Below are 22,099 nucleotides of genomic sequence, written 5' to 3'. Positions count from 1 at the left end.
TGAGAGGCCAAGCAAGTATTTAGAAAAAGGAAGAGTTTTGTTTGTTTGTTTGTTTGTTGTTTAACACCACACTCAGAAATATTACAGCTATATGATGACATTCTGTATATAATCGAGTCTGGACCAGACAATCCAGTGATTGACATCATGAGCATCGATCCAGACAATTGGGATCGATGACATGCATCAACCAAGCTGTAGCATCCATGAAGACCGAGGTTAAATGGATGTTAGCTTCTTTATTCGTTATCTTGTTTATCTATAAGCCGACTCCGTCTTCATGTGACCACCTGGCTCATTGCTTGCTTAGTAACCACATTGATTAAATATGCATTCGTTCAGTGTCAGGCAGTGTAATACGTGGAATCTCTACTTGAAGTATTATGATGTTGAGAGACAGAGCAGGTGAGGTTTAGTAGGTGAGGTTTAGTATCTGAGAGGTTAATGAGAGCAGGTGAGGTTTAGTATCTGAGAGGTTAGTGAGAGCAGGTGAGGTTTAGTATCTGAGAGGTTAGTTAGAGCAGGTGAGGTTTAGTATCTGAGAGGTTAGGGAAAGCAGGTGAGGTTTAGTATCTGAGAGGTTAGTGAGAGCAGGTGAGGTTTAGTATCTGAGAGGTTAATGAGAGCAGGTGAGGTTTAGTATCTGAGTGGTTAGTGAGAGCAGGTGAGGTTTAGTATCTGAGAGGTTAGTGAGAGCAGGTGAGGTTTAGTATCTGAGAGGTTAGTTAGAGCAGGTGAGGTTTGGTATCTGAGAGGTTAGTGAGAGCAGGTGAGGTTTAGTATCTGAGAGGTTAGTGAGAGCAGGTGAGGTTTAGTATCTGAGAGGTTAGTGAGAGCAGGTGAGGTTTAGTATCTGAGAGGTTAGTAAGAGCAGGTGAGGTTTAGTATCCAAGAGGTTAGTGAGAGCAGGTGAGGTTTAGTATCTGAGAGGTTAGTGAGAGCAGGTGAGGTTTAGTATCTGAGAGGTTAATGAGAGCAGATGAGGTTTAGTATCTGAGAGGTTAGTGAGAGCAGGTGAGGTTTAGTATTTTAGAGAAGTGCAGGTTTATTCACCAAAGAAAGAAGCAATGAGACTCATTTGATCTAGAAACTCTGCCTGTTGATGGTTGTTGACAGTAATGGACTCATCAAAAATATCAATTTTGTCCAGATGGTCATCAGATAGCGATGGGGCACAACTCACGAGCTGCAAGTCAGTGACCTTGAGACCTTGCTGTGTCAGTCACATACATATAATTACATTGGGAATTTATCATGAAAGCGATATGTACGAACCGACATGACACTTCAAGATGCGACTATGCTTGTCGTAAGAGGTGTCTGGTGGAATCAGGTGTTTCAGGCTCGCAGACTTGGTTGATGCATGTCATCATATCCCATTTACGTTGATCGATACTCATGATGTCAGTCACTGGGTTCTCTGGTCCAGACTCAAATATTTTCAGACCGCCGTCATATAGATTGAATATCGCTCAGTGTGGTGTTAAACAACAAACAAACAAACTTCAAGTTGCAAATTATTTCGAATAACTCTTTCCCATCATTGTCATGATTAGACTGTGAAGAAATTTGTGAATCTGAAGAAATTTGCCAGAACCAGGGATGGTGATTTTAAGTCAGGCTCATGACGAGGATGCTGAAGTATATTCATTTTAACAAAATACAAATATTGGTATTCTGGTGATTCCTCTTTGAGGCATATCTGAGAATGCTTGGTGTTTTTATGACCAAACTAATATTCCTTTGTCCAGAGTTCAAAATATGTGTATTGTGTAAAATATGCAAAATTGATCACCATAGCCCAATTATTTTTGAGTTGCTTTGCATACAACATGTGAAGATATATTTCATTCTCAAAGAAAACTGTCACTACCACTGTAAATATCATGCACATATATATCAAGAGCCTGGTAGCTTCTCTGCCCAATCAACACACCCAGTACACCACGTCACAACAGAGTATCTGTATCGACCTTACTCTCAAATGAGAAACTTTATAAGCCACGGAAATCAATGCTTGTATAGGTTGTTGACTAGACTCGCTTTAGTCTTTAAACATGTTTTATTGCCAACTCATCTTGGGGTATTGATTCAGATGTGCCAGATCAAATATGCTCAGCTTGGCTACTCATTTGACGCTGTGTCCAGGTATATAGACTTTGTAACGAAACTGCTTGGAACGCCCACCTTGAAGGAAGCTTTGCGCTAGTCTGTCAGGCCATCCACATATTTTTATGTGTTTCTCATCTCCATCCTCAACCAGCAAGGAAGCGGGAAGACGAAAATAAACAAAAATGCAAACTGTTTTTCACAAATTGTTTAACTTACTTTATGATATTTTAAGTTTGAAACACTAGGTGCCTGTCTTTAAATAATTTTTTTACGTAGATTGAGTCGAAAACAAATTTTTAATAAAAAATGCTCAAGAAATATCAAGCTGACCTGCGTTTTTTTATAAGTGAGCATAGCATATTTCTGGTATTTTATTTTCCAGGTCCTGACTAGATTGCGCACAGGCAGTTATCATTTAGCTTGACTGTGGCATGAAACATCTTTTACTCATTCATGTTTTCTTCCGGGGTAGGGGGCGGTCGGGTAGCCTAGTGGTTAAAGCGTTCGCTCGTCACGCCGAAGACTCGGGTTCGATTCCCGACATGGGTACAATGTGTGAAGCCCATTTCTGATGTCCCCCGCTGTGATATTGCTGGAATATTGCTAAAAGCGGCGTAAAACCATACTCACTCACTCACTCTTCCGGGGTAGAATAGGTCTTCAGCAACCCATACTTGCTGTAAAGGGCGACTATGCTTGTCGTAAAAGGCGACTAATGGGATCGGTTGGTCAGGCTCGCTGACTTGGTTGATACATGTCATCAATCCCAATTATGTGGATCGATGCTCATGATGTCAATCACTGGATTGTCTGGTCCAGACTCGATTATGTTACAGACCGCCGTCATATAGCTGGAATAATGCTGAGTGTGGCATTAAACAACAAACAAACAAAGAAATCATTCATGCTTTCATATATGTTCAATAAAAGCCTAAAAGTTAAGTCTGGACATAACCACAGAACAGTCGATGGCCAACTGTCACAGGCCATTTTGAAAACATTGACCCTTCACATCCATTGTTGAGGTCTGTGCCCAGTCAGTAGCTGTGGATTGATGTAATTGATTCACATTCAATTTGTCAATATTTGTCAACATTATTAGCGGCTGTCATTGATATATGGAAATATTGATATATTGACGCACAGTGTCTGCAGATGTTGTATCTGTACAAAAAATTCAAATATTGATACAAATGAATTATATCATTTTTAGACTATTTGCAATATATAGGTTAATTCATTTTATATATATATATATATATTTTTGACAGTAGACTGTCTCATGGAACTATGATAAACATGCAAAATAAACTTTTACAGTGATTGAAATATATATTGATTTATTCAAAAATCATAAATTACTTTTTTACTTATTACTTATTCTAACATGCTTTAATCGATGTATCAATACTAATATATTTCACAGCTAATTTGTTATCATGTGTTACGGAATTTTGACAAGGTTTGTAAAATCAGATCATGGGGAAATGTCTCAAGTTGTTTGTATTGAGTTAATATATGTGTAAACATGACAAATTTCCAATTTAAAGGCATCAGTAGCAGAAATTATGTCCGATGCAATTCTCTATTTTGACCATATAGTCCCATGTGGTTTTTTTCAAATTAACAATTGACATGCCTTTGCACGTGTTTGTGACAGGTGTCACCGGTGGGGCAGAATATGCACACCTTTTTGCGGACACCTACTTTTTGATAGTGATTCATAAACACATGGTCATGATATAGTCAGAATCGTACTATCAACTTCTATTAGAAATGGAAAGGGTTTTGTTGTTTTATTTATGCCATACCTCCGTGATACATGATAGGATATGCCCCAGCTGTGTGATATGTACATGTTATTCACACCAGCTGGTACATGTACATGACTAACTGTCACATTGTGTGTCAATCTGATAACACTGTCGTGGACGCTGCCAGTAGCACTGAGTCTGATCAGGAAACTCTGCAGTGTGTAGTGTCATTGTGTTATGGCTTGACTTTTGGATGATGTATTGCTTTCTGTTGTATAGTATGATATAAAATTTGGACTTGGAGCTTATTGTCCTTTTAAATATCAGTTTGCATGCAAGAGCAACATGAAAAAAAACATGGAAAAAAATGAACAAATTACTGAAAACTTACTTTGTAGTTATAAGTATGAAGTTCAGTGTATCCTGGTACATATTGCCGCCTCATATTATCAGAGAAGAAAAAGTGTTTGTTTTTCTTGGTCCCAGGTCTGTAAGATCAGTCAAACGAAACTAAATTAAAGGTTTAAATTTTAAGGAATAATTGATCAAATGCATTGCCTGAAAACTCCAAACACTGCGAACTAAGGCTGGGACGAGTCTAAATTTACTACCCGGGTACCCGACCCCCTATTACCCGACCCTACCCAGGTACCCACTGTAGGTTTCAAAATGTTCAAATGTTAAATTTTTTCCTGGAAAAAAGTATTTATTTATAGTATAAAACGATCTGATTGTGCATATGCTGAAGTTGACTGAAGCTTTGTCTTTACTAAAACATATAAAAATCAGAAAGAATGTGTGCACAGTCAGAAGGAAATGCGAACATTAACGACGTGTACTTATGAAGTGTAACCATGAAATGTTTTTGTTAACGTCATAAAAAAATATATCACATGACTAACCACAGGTCTGGGAAGTCCTGTGGGTACCCGGATCCGACTCAGTACCCACAGGACTCAAGTACCCTAGTTACCCGTCCCAGCCCTACTGCAATACTATTATAAGGAAACTAAAACCTTCTTGGAAGTACATAAATATACATGAAACTGTCAGAATACCAATCATTCTGCACTGTATACAGAATCAGCATGTTTTTTTCCCCACTAAACTGATCAATTGACAGTCGTAATTTCATGCCAAATAAAAAAAAATATAGTGTTTCACAAATTTAGTTTTCTTTTTACTTCAAACAACCCAAGTATTGTAGATAGAAACAAATTGTAAACCATGCCGCATCAGCTCAAAAGATGTTAAAAGATGGTACTTGTTGTTACCCTGCCTGGCACTCGTCATTAAGGGGCTAAAGGAAGGGCTGGTCAGCTCGGAGTCAGTATACTGTGTCTGAGAGGAGTATTCATGTAAAGCTGCGGCATGGTATCTCAGTGGGCTAGCGCTATAAAATTGGCATTAGTCCATAGTCAGGACAAGCTGTGAGCCACAAACACATATGTTCATGCACATTGCTGTATAAGCACAATAATCTTGAATATGACGTTAAAACCGATTTCACCTCACCAATGATGATGATGATGATGATGATGACAAGGACAAGGTAGATGATGATAAAGTTAATGATGATGATTATATAGTAAGTATAAGACAAAGAGGGCAATATTGATGATGATGATGATGATGATGATGATGATGATGACAAGGAAGATCATGATTTAGGTAATGATTATATAGTAAGTATATGACAAAGAGGGCAATATTTATGATGATGATGATGATGATGATGATGATGATGATGATGATGATAAGGACAAGGAAGATCATGATTTATAGGTAATGATTATATAGTAAGTATATGACAAAGAGGGCAATATTTATGATGATGACATTGACATATTGATATCAGTGGTGATGAAATAAAGAAGTGTGACCTAAGTATAAACATTTTGTTTACAGGTGGCAAAGCTAAGAATGGAGCACCGATCATCACTTTCTCTGACTGCCCAATGCTGCCTGAAGTATCCGAAGAGGACTATAAGAAAGTCACGAAATATCTTTGTCACATACCACCGTGAGTTCTTGCAGGATAATTGTTCCTTAATGTCAGGTTATGAATGGTTTATTATAGCACGGGGACGAGTCCAAACTTACTTCCCAGGTACCCGACACCTATTACCTTACCCAACCTGGGTACCCACTGTAGGTCTCAAGAGTTGGATATAAAATGTCTGCTTGGAAATTGTTTTACCCGAGCCCTGGCAAAAAGTATTTAGATACATGTATAAAACGATCTGATCCTGTATACACTGAAGCTGACTGAAGCTTTTTCTTTATTCAAACATATAAAGTCAGAAGGAATGTGTGCATAGTCACAAAGAAATGCTAACATTATTAACTTGTAGTGTAACCATGGAGTTATAATGAATTTTTGTCAATTAACAATATATATTATCACATGACTAACCAAGGGTCTCGGAAGTCTTGTGGGTACCCGGGTCCTACTCAGTACCCATCCGACCCAAGTACCTGAGTTACCCATCCAGGCCTAGTTTATTGTCATTTATTGTGTTGATGTTGAAGGCTGCAATTCATATACTGTGAAATACATAATTCAGTTGACTGCTGCTGGTGTTGCTGAAGATGGTGATGATCATTGATGACTTGGTTAAAGATGATGATGATGATGATGATGATGATGATAGTAGTGTAATTTGATGACATTGACACTAAAGGGATGACGATATCACTAATTTACTAAGTCTTCTAATGATGAGGGGTGGTAGGGTAGCCTAGTGGTTAAAGCGTTCGCTCGTCACGCCGAAGACCCGGGGGCTCGATTCCCAACATGGCTACAATGTGTGGAGCCCATTTCTGGTGTCCCCTGCTGTGATATTGCTGGAATATTGCTAAAAGTGGCGTAAAATCAAACTCACTCACTCACTCTTATGATGATGATGATTATGATGATGATGTATGAAATGATGATAACAGTATCAATGATGATGACATTCTCGATGAATGTAATTCTTACATATAAAGATAAATAAACGGATGCTGTTGATGATAAAATGATGACAGTGATGACCCAGGTAGCCCAATACATTTGCTCATGAGACAGTAAAGATTGTGTAATTATGTTTCAGCTTGAATGATGCTGAGTCTGGCTACGTCCTTGTGATTGATCGTAGACTAGATGGATGGAGCGCAGTCAAGTCAATTCTTCTCAGAATCTCAGTCAGTGCTCTTCCTTTGTTTAACTCGCACATAATGAAAATATTGATAATGATGACAGCCATGAGAATAAAGATAAGGATAATGTTGACACAAAATAATTGATGATTATTTTGATTGATGATGATGATGATGATGATGATGATGATGATGATGATTTGGGGTGGTGGTGGTGATGATGATGATGATGATGATGATGATGATGATGATGATGATGATGATGATGATGATAGGCTGTAATGAGAGCCCAAGAAGCCATGCAATAACTACGGCTCTAGATAGCTATAAATCCATCAGTGATACATCTGTATTGAGTAATGAAAGAGGATGAATAATGACAATGAATAGACCAGAGTAACCATGGAAACAGAAATAACCAAACCATTGATACCATACTTATGTTTTATGCTATATAGTCATCACACACCCATTCTTATGGTGTATATATATGGGTTATGGGAATCTATTATGGAAAGTCGAGACTTTTGTAAAATACTGATACTGCAACCCATAGTTATAGCCCCTGCCAGTGTTGCTGCATCTGAACCTTCATGTATGTATATACTGCATGCTGATCCAGGGACTGTTCGTTTCAGAGTTACTTCCCCACTCACATCCAAGTGGTGTTTTTGCTTCAACCAAAGGGCTTCTTCCAGCGGGCGTTTGCCGATTTCAGGTCCAAGTTTGTGAAAGAGGAACTCGAATATAGGGTAAGTCTATCATTTTGCAATTGTGGAAATACCTTAAGTTACATAATTCATGACTTTTACTGTTTGGTTGCAAATATTTCATTTTCTTCCCTGATGCTCTTCATTTTCATACCTGATGCTCTTCATTTTCATGTCCTGTTCTCTTTTAGTTCATGCTCTATGAAATGTTCTTCATTTTCATCCCTGATGCTCTTCATTTTCATGCCTGATGCTCTTCATTTTCATCCCCGATGATCTTCATTTTCATACCTGATGCTCTTCATTGTCATGCCTGATGCTCTTCATTTTCATACCTGATGCTCTTCATTGTCATCCCTGATGCTCTTCATTTTCATACCTGATGCTCTTCATTGTCATGCCTGATGCTCTTCATTTTCATACCTGATGCTCTTCATTTTCATGTCCTGTTCTCTTTTAGTTCATGCTCTATGAAATGTTCTTCATTTTCATCCCTGATGCTCTTCATTTTCATGCCTGATGCTCTTCATTTTCATCCCCGATGCTCTTCATTTTCATACCTGATGCTCTTCATTGTCATGCCTGATGCTCTTCATTTTCATACCTGATGCTCTTCATTGTCATGCCTGATGCTCTTCATTTTCATACCTGATGCTCTTCATTGTCATGCCTGATGCTCTTCATTTTCATACCTGATGCTCTTCATTTTCATCCCTGATGCTCTTCATTTTCATACCTGATGCTCTTCATTTTCATGTCCTGTTCTCTTTAAGTTCATGCTCTATGAAATGTTCTTCATTTTCATACCTGATGCTCTTCATTTTCTTCCCTGATGCTCTTCATTTTCATACCTGATGCTCTTCATTTTCATACCTGATGCTTTTCATTTTCATACCTGATGCTCTTCGTTTTCATTGTCATTATTTCCATGTTCTATACCTACTGATTCCATTCATGCTGTGTGCATTCATGTGGCCTTCATTTCAATGATTTTGGTCATTCGCTTCCTGTCTCCTACCTTAAAATAATGTAACATTATTTGGCAACCTCAGAGTCATATATAACAATCTGTATGTGACAAATAGTTGACAACAGTGCAAAAGATTTAACTTTATACTTTATGTAGAAGTAAGAACCGAAACGTTTATCCTCTACATTGACCTATGATCCCAACTTCCTGAATTTTTACCCATTATAAAGTATTGATGGACATCGTCATTAGCATATCCATAGCAGCCTGAATGTTGGTCAGTAGTTTGACCTTGACCTTGACCTGACTTGACCTTGGGCCAAATTTCTGACCACATGACATCACAGCATGTCAAGAGATTATGAGTGACAACCATGCTTGAATCACTTTTACCTCTTGGGAGGGGCCTCGAACATGTCTGTACTCTCTTAAGTAGGATTAGTTGCATACCTGTTAGCTATTGACGCAATAGTAAGTGATGCTATTTGTAAACTGCAGTCAGCAGCTGATGGTTGATGTTACTTCACAATTTATTATGGCCCATCCTTGAATTATGAAAGCTTTGTGCTGACAAGTTTAAACTTGCTGATCAGGAATTAAGTTAACATCCTGATATATTTTCAAAATGCAAGAGGAAATGATAAAAATATATATTCAGTTTATGGTTATAAACATTTCTTCCACTTGTGCAGGGCGGTCAGGTAGCCTAGTGGTTAAAGCGTTCGCTCGTCACACCAAAGACCCGGGTTTCGATTCTCGACATGGATACAATGTGTGAAGCTAATTTCTGGTGTCCCCCGTCATGATTTTGCTGGAATATTGGTAGAATCGGCGTAAAACCATACTCATTAACTCACTCACTCCATTTGTGCAAAAATAATTAATTTTTCATAGGTGATCTCATGGAACAAATACGACCTCAGTAAGGTTATGACAAAATGTATTTATCTTTCTGTGAAACTATTGTCATAAACACGATGCACAATTTGTTCTGCAGAGTAAAAGGTAAAATCTTTACATTCAGACTCGTTCCTACGTTTTTGACATATAGATAAAAATAATCACAGGATCTTTTGCCTTTTGATAAATGATAGTATAAATGAAGAAAATCATGATGTGGTGATAAGCCCTTTGGCCTAGGATAAATGTCAGATCTTTTTTAAGAATTTCATGATGTGGTGATATGCTCTCTTATGTATGATGAATGTCTGGTCTTTTCAAAGAATTTCATGATGTGGTGATATGCTCTCTTATGTATGATGAATGTCTGGTCTTTTTTAAGAATTTCATGATGTGGTGATATGCTCTCTTATGTATGATGAATGTCTGGTCTTCTCAAAGAATTTCATGATATGGTGATATGCTCTCTTATGTATGATGAATGTCTGGTCTTCTCAAAGAATTTCATGATATGGTGATATGCTCTCTTATGTATGATGAATGTCTGGTCTTTTCAAAGAATTTCATGATGTGGTGATATGCTCTCTTATGTATGATGAATGTCTGGTCTTCTCAAAGAATTTCATGATATGGTGATATGCTCTCTTATGTATGATGAATGTCTGGTCTTTTCAAAGAATTTCATGATGTGGTGATATGCTCTCTTATGTATGATGAATGTCTGGTCTTTTCAAAGAATTTCATGATGTGGTGATATGCTCTCTTATGTATGATGAATGTCTGGTCTTTTCAAAGAATTTCATGATGTGGTGATATGCTCTCTTATCTATGATGAATGTCTGGTCTTTTCAAAGAATTTCATGATGTGGTGATATGTTCTCTTATGTATGATGAATATCAGATCTTTTTTAAGAATTTCATGATGTGGTGATATGCTCTCTTATGTATGATGAATGTCTGGTCTTCTCAAAGAATTTCATGATATGGTAATATGCTCTCTTATGTATGATGAATGTCTGGTCTTTTCAAAGAATTTCATGATGTGGTGATATGCTCTCTTATGTATGATGAATGTCTGGTCTTCTCAAAGAATTTCATGATGTGGTGATATGCTCTCTTATGTATGATGAATGTCTGGTCTTTTCAAAGAATTTCATGATGTGGTGATATGCTCTCTTATGTATGATGAATGTCTGGTCTTCTCAAAGAATTTCATGATATGGTGATATGCTCTCTTATGTATGATGAATGTCTGGTCTTTTCAAAGAATTTCATGATGTGGTGATATGCTCTCTTATGTATGATGAATGTCTGGTCTTTTCAAAGAATTTCATGATGTGGTGATATGCTCTCTTATCTATGATGAATGTCTGGTCTTTTCAAAGAATTTCATGATGTGGTGATATGTTCTCTTATGTATGATGAATATCAGATCTTTTTTAAGAATTTCATGATGTGGTGATATGCTCTCTTATGTATGATGAATGTCTGGTCTTTTCAAAGAATTTCATGATGTGGTGATATGCTCTCTTATGTATGATGAATGTCTGGTCTTTTCAAAGAATTTCATGATATGGTGATATGCTCTTTTGCCTATATTTAATAACGAGGCCTTTTTTAATAATTTCATGATACCTTTCCTGAATTGAGGTCACTCTAAGTAAGCTGGAATGATGAGTTTCCTGACCTGCTGCCGTTGCATGCTAACATGTTGTGGGATTAATTGCCATCGATTCCTGGATATTGATAACGAATGTGTCACTGCTGAATCATAGTTCAATTTTTAGAACCTGACATCAAATGTGACATATTCCCTAAAAAGCCCCTGGCTCAGATTACAGGCAGTAGTGTGAGATTGACTCATCCCTTGTGCCAGACCAAATCAGGCCCTGCATGAGCATCTGTGAAGAGGAATCAGTTGTTGCCGAAGTCATGCATTTATGAAAATAGACATCCAACATTTCCTTAATTTTGTTTACTTGATAGCCACATCGATTTATTCTCTTCCTCTACAGATTTTTTTGTTTGGTCAAAATGTCAAAATGCATAGACTGAAAAACAGCCCCAAATCTGTGTCTTAGTTTAATTGAGGCTTTTTCCTGAAAAGAACTTTTTCAGTGAATATTTTAATATAAACCACTAGAATAATAGATGATTTTTACTAAAGACCAAACTAATTTACGTACTTGATGTAAAGAATTTCTTGGTCTATTAGACATGATAGTGTAAAAAATTGTGCTTAAACTGAGGGTGTCTTGGTTGTTTTGAGGTTATTCCTTAAAAAAACAAATATATTTTTAATGAAATTTTTTTTTTTTCAAAATTAAGGATAAACTTGTCAATACAATAGGCAAAAAAAGGCCATAGTGAATTAGTTATTAGATTTTCTCCCTGCCTGCGTGACGACAAATGACTCATATTATATTGTACCCAATCACTGAGAGATGAAGGAAGAGGCAATTGTTATTTGAATTGATGAAATACAAAGTACAATGTATATGTAGTCCTACCAAACATTCATTCTTCATGGAAATTGCATCTTTGGACAGTTATTTATAAAAAAAAGTAAAATGTGTTTGGCTTCACATATTTACAAAAAAAAGTATATGAATATCTAATATGTAATTTACAAAAAAAAGTATATGAATATCTAATATCATTTATTGTGACCTAATCAAAATGGTTGAATTAAATAGGCTGCTTTTATTAGTTGGTTTGCAGATGTTTTCTATCAAAACTTGAAGTTGGTGGTAAAAAAATGAAGAAAAAATTACTTCCATATTTTTTTTGTCTTTTGTGTAACATATGGTTGGTAGATATTAAAAATCAAAATTATAATTCATTGCCATGATGGCTTAAAGATCCTGAACAATTATTTAAATTTTCTTTCTTGGTGAGTTTGATATTTTGTTTTGGGACATGCATGAAAACAGTTTGTGATATATTTTATTGCTACTTCTTCAGACTCGATGGTAATAAAAAACTCTCAATTTAGAATTAATTTCTTCTATGTTCCTGAATTTTACACTCTATGATCCTTTAACCAATAAAAAACAAAAATGCCTTACTGAAGTTCTTTTCATGCAAAGACATGACATGATGTGTTTATTAGTGGCCCGTTTCTCTGGTCTGCTGAAGGCTATTTTTATCACACGATTTACCCCATAGTCACGTGGCGATGAGATGCTGATTGTCATAATTATATCGTCTATTTCCAGTGATTGATACAGACAGATAATCTGTCAGTGGCATCCTGTTAATATCTGTTCCCAAGTACCCCATAAACTGATGACAACTTGACTTTTATGGGGAGAATATTAACTGATATGTCATGAAAAAACGATATTATTTAACATTTGTATGCATGGCCGTATTTAATTCCATAATGATATAGCCAGTGAAGTACTCAACAAAGATTGAAAATTGGATATTTCTGTCATAATTCTTATAAATGTGTAAGGGATGGAAGTCAGTATTTAGTGTCATATTAATATTATGCATGGACTGTGTGTTTTAGAAATTGATATTTGGACATATATAAAAATTTATTACCCATAGGTTCATGAAAATAACAGACTATCATCAAGTCTCAGAAATGAAAATATTTTATAGAAACAAATGTTGTGAAATTATTTTGATACAATATAATAAAATGGAGCCCAGAGACTCTTCATGTTCAGAAACTGCAGTAATCTAGACTTGCCAACTATTATAGACTTGCATGGGCTGTATTGGATATATTTGTTTTAGGATCTGTATGACAGACAAATTAAAATCATATGTGCACTAGTGCAAATATCCCCTTTTCATTATTAACTTCGTCCAGATGTCATTGTTGACGTCATTCGAATCTTATAGTAACGTAAGGTCAGAATGACGTCACACTAGAATCGACAGCATAGCTGAAGATTGTTGACATCATCAGACAGTTGAGGTTTTCTAAGACAAAATTTTTTATCATTGCATTTTTTCAATGGGGAGCTCAAAAGGATTAAGAAATAGTGGGTATTAAAGAAATATTACACTTACATGTGTATCATAATGATTTTACGAATTTTGTGTTATAATTCATGTATTAGCCTCGCTCTCTTTCATGAAATACAACATTTCTGACACATGTTTCGTAAAGTCAGTATGACTCACATGCTTGTATGATAATTTCCATATATTTTTGGGGAAATGAATTTTAAAAAAAAGCTGATTTGTATCAGAAACATTAATCTGATTGATGTCTTTGTTGAAGAATATTATCGTGAAGCAGGAACAATAATTTGTACATTTTGACAGAGTCTTAATGGTTTTTCTGCTCTATCTAAAAATTATAAAATCAAATTTCAGATAGTTTTGTTTCATTTGAATAATGGCTTCGTGATAAGAGAACCAAGGAAACAGAACATGAGTAGAGATTCTTGAAGACTCAAAGCCAAAGCCAGATTTACTGGAACAGCTAATTCCTGCTGAATGTGTCTTTCATGACATATGATTGGCAGCAATGCCATCCACTTGAAATTGATGAGTATTGATTAAACTAGCTGTAAGCTTTGATGTAGCACCTTCCTATGTTACTGGTTCACATTGCTCCATCATTCTAACTTGTTAAACTTGAAGAATTTTAATTTGTTAAAAAAAAATGGAATTTGAGGTAATTATATATTTTTTCTGCTGTTGAAAATAATAATTATAACATCTCATTGTGTAAAGACTATTAGGCCCCATTTCTCATTTTTTACTGATTTATTCAGTTTTGAAGTGGAAATTCACAGTATATGAAAAAAGAGAGTTAATTTCCTGTATTGTAGCTCAATCGAAAGAAGAACTTTTCATTAGTTTAGAAAGAAAAATATCTGACATAAAATCAAGACAAATAAACCATTCATTCAAATAACTTTTTACCATTTGTGTTTTCATATCATTGAACCAGGATGTAAATAGAAAATTATTTTCAAAGCATTTTCTACTAATATCTCATGAATGACAGATACATTATAGCCAGTCATCAACGTAATATTTTTTTCTTCATAAACATACTACATTTAAAACATTTTGAAATATTTTAGTCCAGACCAATTATTTTCTTATTTCACCAGTTTCCTTGGGCGATATGCCAAGATTCAAATTTAACCAAAATAATGAAATGCTGTTTGATTAATATGTTAAAAAATAAAAATAGTCATATTTCAATCATATTTTATATCTTTATTTTTAGATTGAATTTTGACAATTTTGTGTAGGATCATATGTAAAACAAGATAAAAATATTGAAATACTGGTCTGGTCTTTCCCACAAAAGAACCCATTAATATCAAGAAAAGTGCTGAAGAAGACAATATTTATTCTCACACAAAGGGGCTACTCAGCAAAAACCTTCCTTTCCCAAAATAGTTGGAAAGTCTCATTGATCAGATGGAGAAAAGTCTTCTTGTTGTGAAGTTTTGACGTGGACTTAGCAGTTGGCTGCATTCAAGTCTCCGACATGACAGCCCATCTCTCTTTCTAGAAATTGACGATTATTGATTTCATACTGTGATGAAACGCCTCATAAATTTATTGCTGGTTCTATAAGGTGGACACCCTTAATTCAATTAATGGTTTTCGTTTTCCCACAAAAAAAACAATAAAATAAAACATTTCTATTAAGAGAAACTTAGACAGTGTAGTTTAATGAGTTGATGTGGGTTTTGATCGTATTTTTATTTTTATATTTCTTGTGTAGGCTAGCTTGGTAGGAATGTAATTGATAACCTTTAAAATATCACGCTGCGTTATTGATTGACAGCGCCATGGGAAGTGTGTTTCGATCACGTTGAAGTCATGTTTTTATTAGAATTTTAATTTTGGTTGTAAAGTACATGTTGTGTTTTTAAAAATGAAAGGCACAAAAATGGTCCTGTCAAGTATGAGGGTATTTTTTTAATGTTGCTTCAATAGTACAATCTCTCAGGAAATCATGGGGAATAAAGGCTGGTTCCTTAAGTGCTCAGGCCAGTGTAATTAGGGTAAGGACTATAAGATAAAGTTGGATTGTATGCAGTGTATGAATTAGTTTGGATTGGTGATTGGCCAAATTAAAGTATTAAAGATATAAAGTATTAAAGATTTAAAATAGTAAAGATATAAAGTGTTAAAGATTTAAAGTATTAAAGCTGGAAAGTATTAAACAATGTTAAAGTATTTAAGATTTAATGTATTAAAGTAATAAAGTGTTTAAGATTTAAAGTAATAAAAGTATTAATGTATTACAGATTTAAAGTATTAAAAATTATCAGTATTAAAGATAGAAAGTATTAAAGATAGAAAGTATTAAAGTGTTAAAGATTTGAAGTATTAAAGATTTAAAGTAAAAAAGATTTAAAGTTTTATTAAAAAGTATTAAAAATTATATGTATTAAAGATAGGTAGTATTAAAGATTGAATGTATTAAAGTATTAAAGTATTAATCTATTATAGATTTAAAGTTTTTAACAATATAAGTATTAAAGAAAGATAGTATTAAAGATAGAAAGTATTACAGTATTAATGTATTATAGGTTTAAAGTTTTAAAAATTATCAGTATTAAAGATTTAAAGTATTAAAGATAGAAAGTATTAAAGATAGAAAGTATTTAAGTATTAAAGTGTTAAAGATTTAAAGTATTAATGTATTATAGATAGTATTAAAGATAGAAAGTACATATTACAGTGTTAAAGATTTAAAATATAAAAGATAAAACATTTTTTTGTCCTTCCCATCTCCTTTCATTCAAGAAATTATATTTGTCTTGAAGCTGTCACTGAAAAAAACAATTTGTCTCCTTCTAACAAACATCCACACACACACACACACACACACACACACACACACACACACACCTCGCCTGCTGCAAGAATATCTAATACATGATTCCCTGAATTGCTCCACTGTGGTTTGTTTCTCAAACTATCAACCACTGGTTTTGTCTGGTCCAGACTCAATTCAACACAAATCATCGTGTTCAAGCTGTGATAGTGTTGAATGAAGAGAAATCCAACATTCCCACTGCTGCCAAGCAACCCTTTTTTAAGGGTAAGCATTGATGGGTAACTTCAATGACCCATCTCCGTCTTCTCTCCCTCTCTTTAAAACCTCTTTCCACCATCAGTACCATCAGAGGATTGCAGAGCTTGCCCCAAAACCGTTATAAATCTGCTATTTTGACATTTTCACAAAAAGCCTTTTCTATAGTTTATCATACTGTCAAAATAATAACATGACCGACACAAGTGCATTTTAAGATTTTCATGTACACTGACGAGTAAATACAAGTACTTTGACACCACCGGTACAATACGTAGAAAATGCAGATTTCATTCACAGAATTTCAGCCAATTTTCTTACACCCTGGGCTTGTATATTCCACGTTATTGATCCTATTGGTCTATTCCTGGCCCAGGCAAACACTAAATCAAAGGCACCAATATTCCACGGAGAGCTCCCGCGCTTCTCCTAACTATTGCCCCTGGCCTTACATCATTGCTAGACTTCACAATGGCGGCAAGTTTGTATGGAGATGGTCAATGGAGAGGTCATATGTTTCGTGTTTTCAAAGATAGCATCTATCTATATGTTATCCTTGATTTACTGCTTGCAGACAAGAGCTTGTTGAAAAAGTCATTTCGGAAATGAAATTGGATTCCAACAAGGAAGATTTAAGGGGTTCGGTTCCAAGAATTTGGCAGGAACGATGTATATTTTGTTGGTCATTCTGGATGGTGGGGCTGAGAGTGGACAGACAGATGCTGACAGATGTGGACTGAGAAGACACATAGACATATTTCAACACAGACAAAACCAGACATTGGCAAAGTTTTGACAGACAGAGATACTCACACAGGTACATGCAGATATGAACAACAACAAACACAGCTAGAAACAGGCAGATGGTATCACAGACACAGGCAGACATTATGACAGACACTGACAGATATTGACAAAATCATGCAGACACGGTGAGACATAACAGACAGAGAGACATGAACATAGACAGGGACACTGATATGGATACATATATGACACAGACATGGACACAAACAGACATGGACACAGACATATATTGACTCAGACAGACATAGACAGGGACAAACAGACATGGACACAGATAGATATTGACACAGACAGACAGGCAGACATGGACACAGACGAGCATACAGACAGATACAGACAGACATATTGATACAGATACAGACAGACGTAGACCCAGACAGACATGGACACAGACAAAGACACAGATAGATGTGAACCCAGACAGACAAAGACACAGACAGATATGGACACAGATACAGACAGACATGGACACAGACAGATGTGGACACAGACATATTTATACAGACACAGACAGACAGATATGGACACAGACAGACATGGACACAGACAGATGTGGACACAGAAATATTGATACAGACACACACACAGACAGACATGGACACAGACAGATGTGGACACAGACATATTGATACAGACACAGACAGACAGATATGGACACAGACAGATATGGACACAGACATATTGATACAGATACAGACACAGACAGACAGGCATGGACACAGACAGACAGATATGGACACAGACAGACATGGACACAGACAGACACAGACAGATGTGGACACAGACATATTGATTCAGACAGACATGGGCACAGACACAGACAGATATGGACACAAACAGACACAGACATATTGATACAGACAGACATGGGCACAGACACAGACAGATGTGGACACAGACATATTGATACAGACAGACATGGGCACAGACACAGACAGACACAGACAGATGTGGACACAGACATATTGATACAGACAGACATGGGCACAGACACAGACAGACATGGACAGAAACAAACAGATGTGGACACAGACAGATGTGGACACATACATATTGATACAGACAGACATGGGCACAGACACAGACAGACATGGACAGACACAAACAGATGTGGACACAGACAGACACCGACATATTGATACAGACAGACATGGGCACAGACACAGACAGTCATGGTCAGACACAAACAGATGTGGACACAGACAGACATGGACACAGACAAATGTGGACACAGTCATATTGATACAGACAGACATGGGCACAGACACAGACAGTCATGGACAGACACAAACAGATGTGGACACAGACAGACATGGACACAGACACAGACAGATATGGACACAGACAGACATGGACAGACACAGACAGACACAGACAGACAGATATGGACACAGACAGACATGGACAAACACAGACAGATGTGGACACAGACAGATGTGGACACAGACATATTGATACAGACACAGACAGATACAGATATGGACACAGACAGATGTGGACACAGACATATTGATACAGACACAGACACAGACAGACATATATGGACACAGACAGACATGGTCACAGACAGATGTGGACACAGACATATTGATACAGACGCAGACACAGATAGACAGACAGATATGGACACAGACAGACATGGACACAGACAGATGTGGACACAGACATATTGATACAGACACAGACAGACAGATATGGACACAGACAGACATGGACACAAACAAACACAGACAGATGTGGACACAGACATATTGATACAGACACAGACAGACAGATATGGACACAGACAGACATGGACACAAACAGACACAGACAGATGTGGACACAGACAAAGACACAGACAGACATGGACACAGACAAAGACACAGACAGACATGGACACAGACAAACATGGACACAGACAAAGACACAGACACAGACAGACACAAAGAGACATGGACACAAACAGACATGAGCACAAACAGACAGACACAGACATTATATTGTATTTCTGCAGCTGGCGTGCCATCCTGCTGTACATGCACCAACATGTTTCCGGTCAGTGGTATTGACGTACATACAACATCCGATGTCATTGATTTTAGGCCTATTTCTAGCAGCTTATTCATCTGTGCATCCTGTGTTGGCATAACAACCAACTGATGTGTTTATCAGACTGATATTCCCTGATTACAAAAGACCATCCCCAGTCCCTCCAAGCATCCCCCAGGCCAGGAATCAATGCGGGGAGGTACACAGGCCAGCACTGGCTGACAGGAGTCAGCTGCCAATTAGCCAAAATTCATATTAATTTTATGGGGCATCTTTGACTCAGGATTTATCACCTTATTTTGTCTGTTATTAGACTATTTCTAGTTATCTGTCTTTCGATGGTCTATTTTGGGCGTGGATATGACAACAGGTAATTCTCTGCGTCGGTCTAGGACTTTGCATTTACCTGTTGCTGTGGCGTGTCTGTCAAATGAATTACTCATCTTTTCTTTCACTCTTTATCTTACTCCTTCACTCTGTCACTCACTCTTTCTCTTTGACCCGTGAAGATTCAGCTTAGAATAGGTCTTCAGCAACCCAAGCTTGTCTCCCCATGAAGATCCAGGGTAGAATAGGTCTTCAGCAACCCACGCTTGTCTCCCCATGAAGATCCAAGGTAGAATAGGTCTACAGCAACCCATGCTTGACGTAAAAGGCGACTATGCTTGTTGGAAGAGGCAACCAACGGGATCCCAATTGCGTGAATCGATGCTCATGATGTCAGTCACTGGATTGTCAGGTCCAGATTCGAATAATTACAGGCCATCATACAGCTGGAATATTACTGAGTGTGGTGTTAAACAACAAACAGACAAACAAACAAACAAACACTTTCTCTTTACCCATTTAGGACCCAGGTTAGACGGACTACCCTGCATCTGAAGTCAGATTGGGGAAGTTGGCTCACTGTTCCTCCCTGTGTCCCGACCATGTGATTTTGCCTATTCTTTCAAGACCTTTTGTGTCAGATCTGGATTTGATCATTTACAGACTACCACGATAGAGCTTGAATTTGGCTGCTGCATGAAAACAAACAAACAAACGAACAAATAATACAATCAAGAACAATCCGCCCGGAGAGCGGAAGGTCCGGGGTTTGACCCCGGACGCGTCATACCAAAAGACGTTAAAAGATGGTACTTGCTGTTACCCTGTCTGGCGCTCAGCATTTAGGGGCTAAAACAAGGACTGGTCGGCTCGGAGTTAGTATACTTTGTCTGAGTGGGGTATTCATGTTAAACTGCGGCATGGTATCTCAGTAGGCTAGCACTATAAATCGGCATCAGTCCGGACTAGTACAAGCAGCCACACACACACACGTGCATGCATGTCGCTATATAAGTGCAATAATCTTGGACGTGACGTTAAACCCAATTTCACCTTCACCGTATATACAATGTTCCTCCATCACCACTAAGTATATGGCGGTGTATAACAGTGTATGGCAGTGACACTTTGATTTGGGAAATCAGCCAATCATTTCTTTTCACATTCTTTCTTATCATTGTCAGTAATCACATACAGTAATTCTAGTTTCAGAATACAAAATTTATGAACCATAATTGAAAAGCAAGAGAAATAATTTAAATTGATAAGTTATCAGCTTTCATAAAAAAGTCTGGCCTCTCGTCTTTTCCTTTCCATCGCCTCGATTGTTACACAAGAGAATTCCATCTCATTGATTTCTGAATACGCCACAAGAACCAAAATCTCTTGGCGCGGAGCAGCAGAACTTTCAACGAACAGCATCAATAAAGGAGATCTACATTTCCCCCAATTTCCCTCCCTGAATTCCCATGAGAGCTGTTAATCTTGATTTGAAGACATTATAGTGGCGGGGATGGAAATTGGCTACATACTAGGCAGCATAATGTAATAAATGAACTTAATTGTCGAATGTTACATTGCAATGTAATTGATAATCAGTCCAACATCTTCTGTCTGATTTTGACTAAATACCAATTCTAAATGTCAGAATATAAGAATCTAATTACTGTTCTGGCACCAATGGTCCCATTACTAATTTCCATCAGTGCAAGTAGGTATGAAATGGAGTGTTGTCAATTTCAAAATTGAACACACAAACTGCAATTTATGATGATGTGTATTGCCCACATCATTGTACATTTCAGTCATCACGTTCCGTTGACATGAAACAGATATGTTTTATTCCCAGCAAATTTAATTAATCAAAATATGACAATGGCTAGTCTACCCATACTGGCTTATTGGAATAGTAACCATTTGGAGAAAAAGCAACTTTTTAATGTCATCATGACATGACCTTTATGCTTTAGTCTATTTGTGACAATTCACTAAAAGATTAATGTGCTGTTTGTGTTAATGTGTCAGAGATGTGATAACGAGTAAGAAATATGAATTTTTTATGCAGCTGTCAATTTGATCAGGAGACTGGAAAAGATGTTTGTCTGAAGTTACATTGACATTTTCATTTTTTTTTCTCCAAGAAATTAAGGTGTGAGAGAAGAGCTCAGTGTTTGGATCATGGAAACAGCAGAATCTGAAGAACAACATTTAGACACTCTAGATAAACGAACAAAACACTGTCCCCTGACATGTGCACTGACAATATACACAATTAAGTATTTCAATAAAAAGAAGGTATTTTTTTTTAAATTAC

General features: G+C 36.6%; 1 protein-coding gene across 3 annotated transcripts in view; it reads left to right on the top strand.

Moving 5' to 3' along the window:
- The window catches only part of LOC139447303 (guanine nucleotide exchange factor DBS-like), a 146,940-nt gene that overhangs the window by 41,264 nt on the left and 83,577 nt on the right, over positions 1 to 22,099 (top strand). For all 3 annotated transcript variants that reach the window (XM_071228601.1, XM_071228599.1, XM_071228600.1), the window contains exons 3-5: positions 5,775 to 5,889; positions 6,962 to 7,052; positions 7,646 to 7,759. In XM_071228601.1, the coding sequence (XP_071084702.1) occupies positions 5,775 to 5,889; positions 6,962 to 7,052; positions 7,646 to 7,759 (320 nt within the window). The remainder of the gene's footprint in view (positions 1 to 5,774; positions 5,890 to 6,961; positions 7,053 to 7,645; positions 7,760 to 22,099) is intronic.

The sequence above is a fragment of the Haliotis cracherodii genome, unplaced genomic scaffold (genome assembly GCF_022045235.1).
Source record: "Haliotis cracherodii isolate W230 unplaced genomic scaffold, xgHalCrac1.p SCAF_7, whole genome shotgun sequence".
NCBI lineage: Eukaryota > Metazoa > Mollusca > Gastropoda > Lepetellida > Haliotidae > Haliotis > Haliotis cracherodii.
The sequence above is the reverse complement of the archived record's forward strand: the minus strand, read 5'-3'. Positions and strand labels throughout refer to the sequence as shown.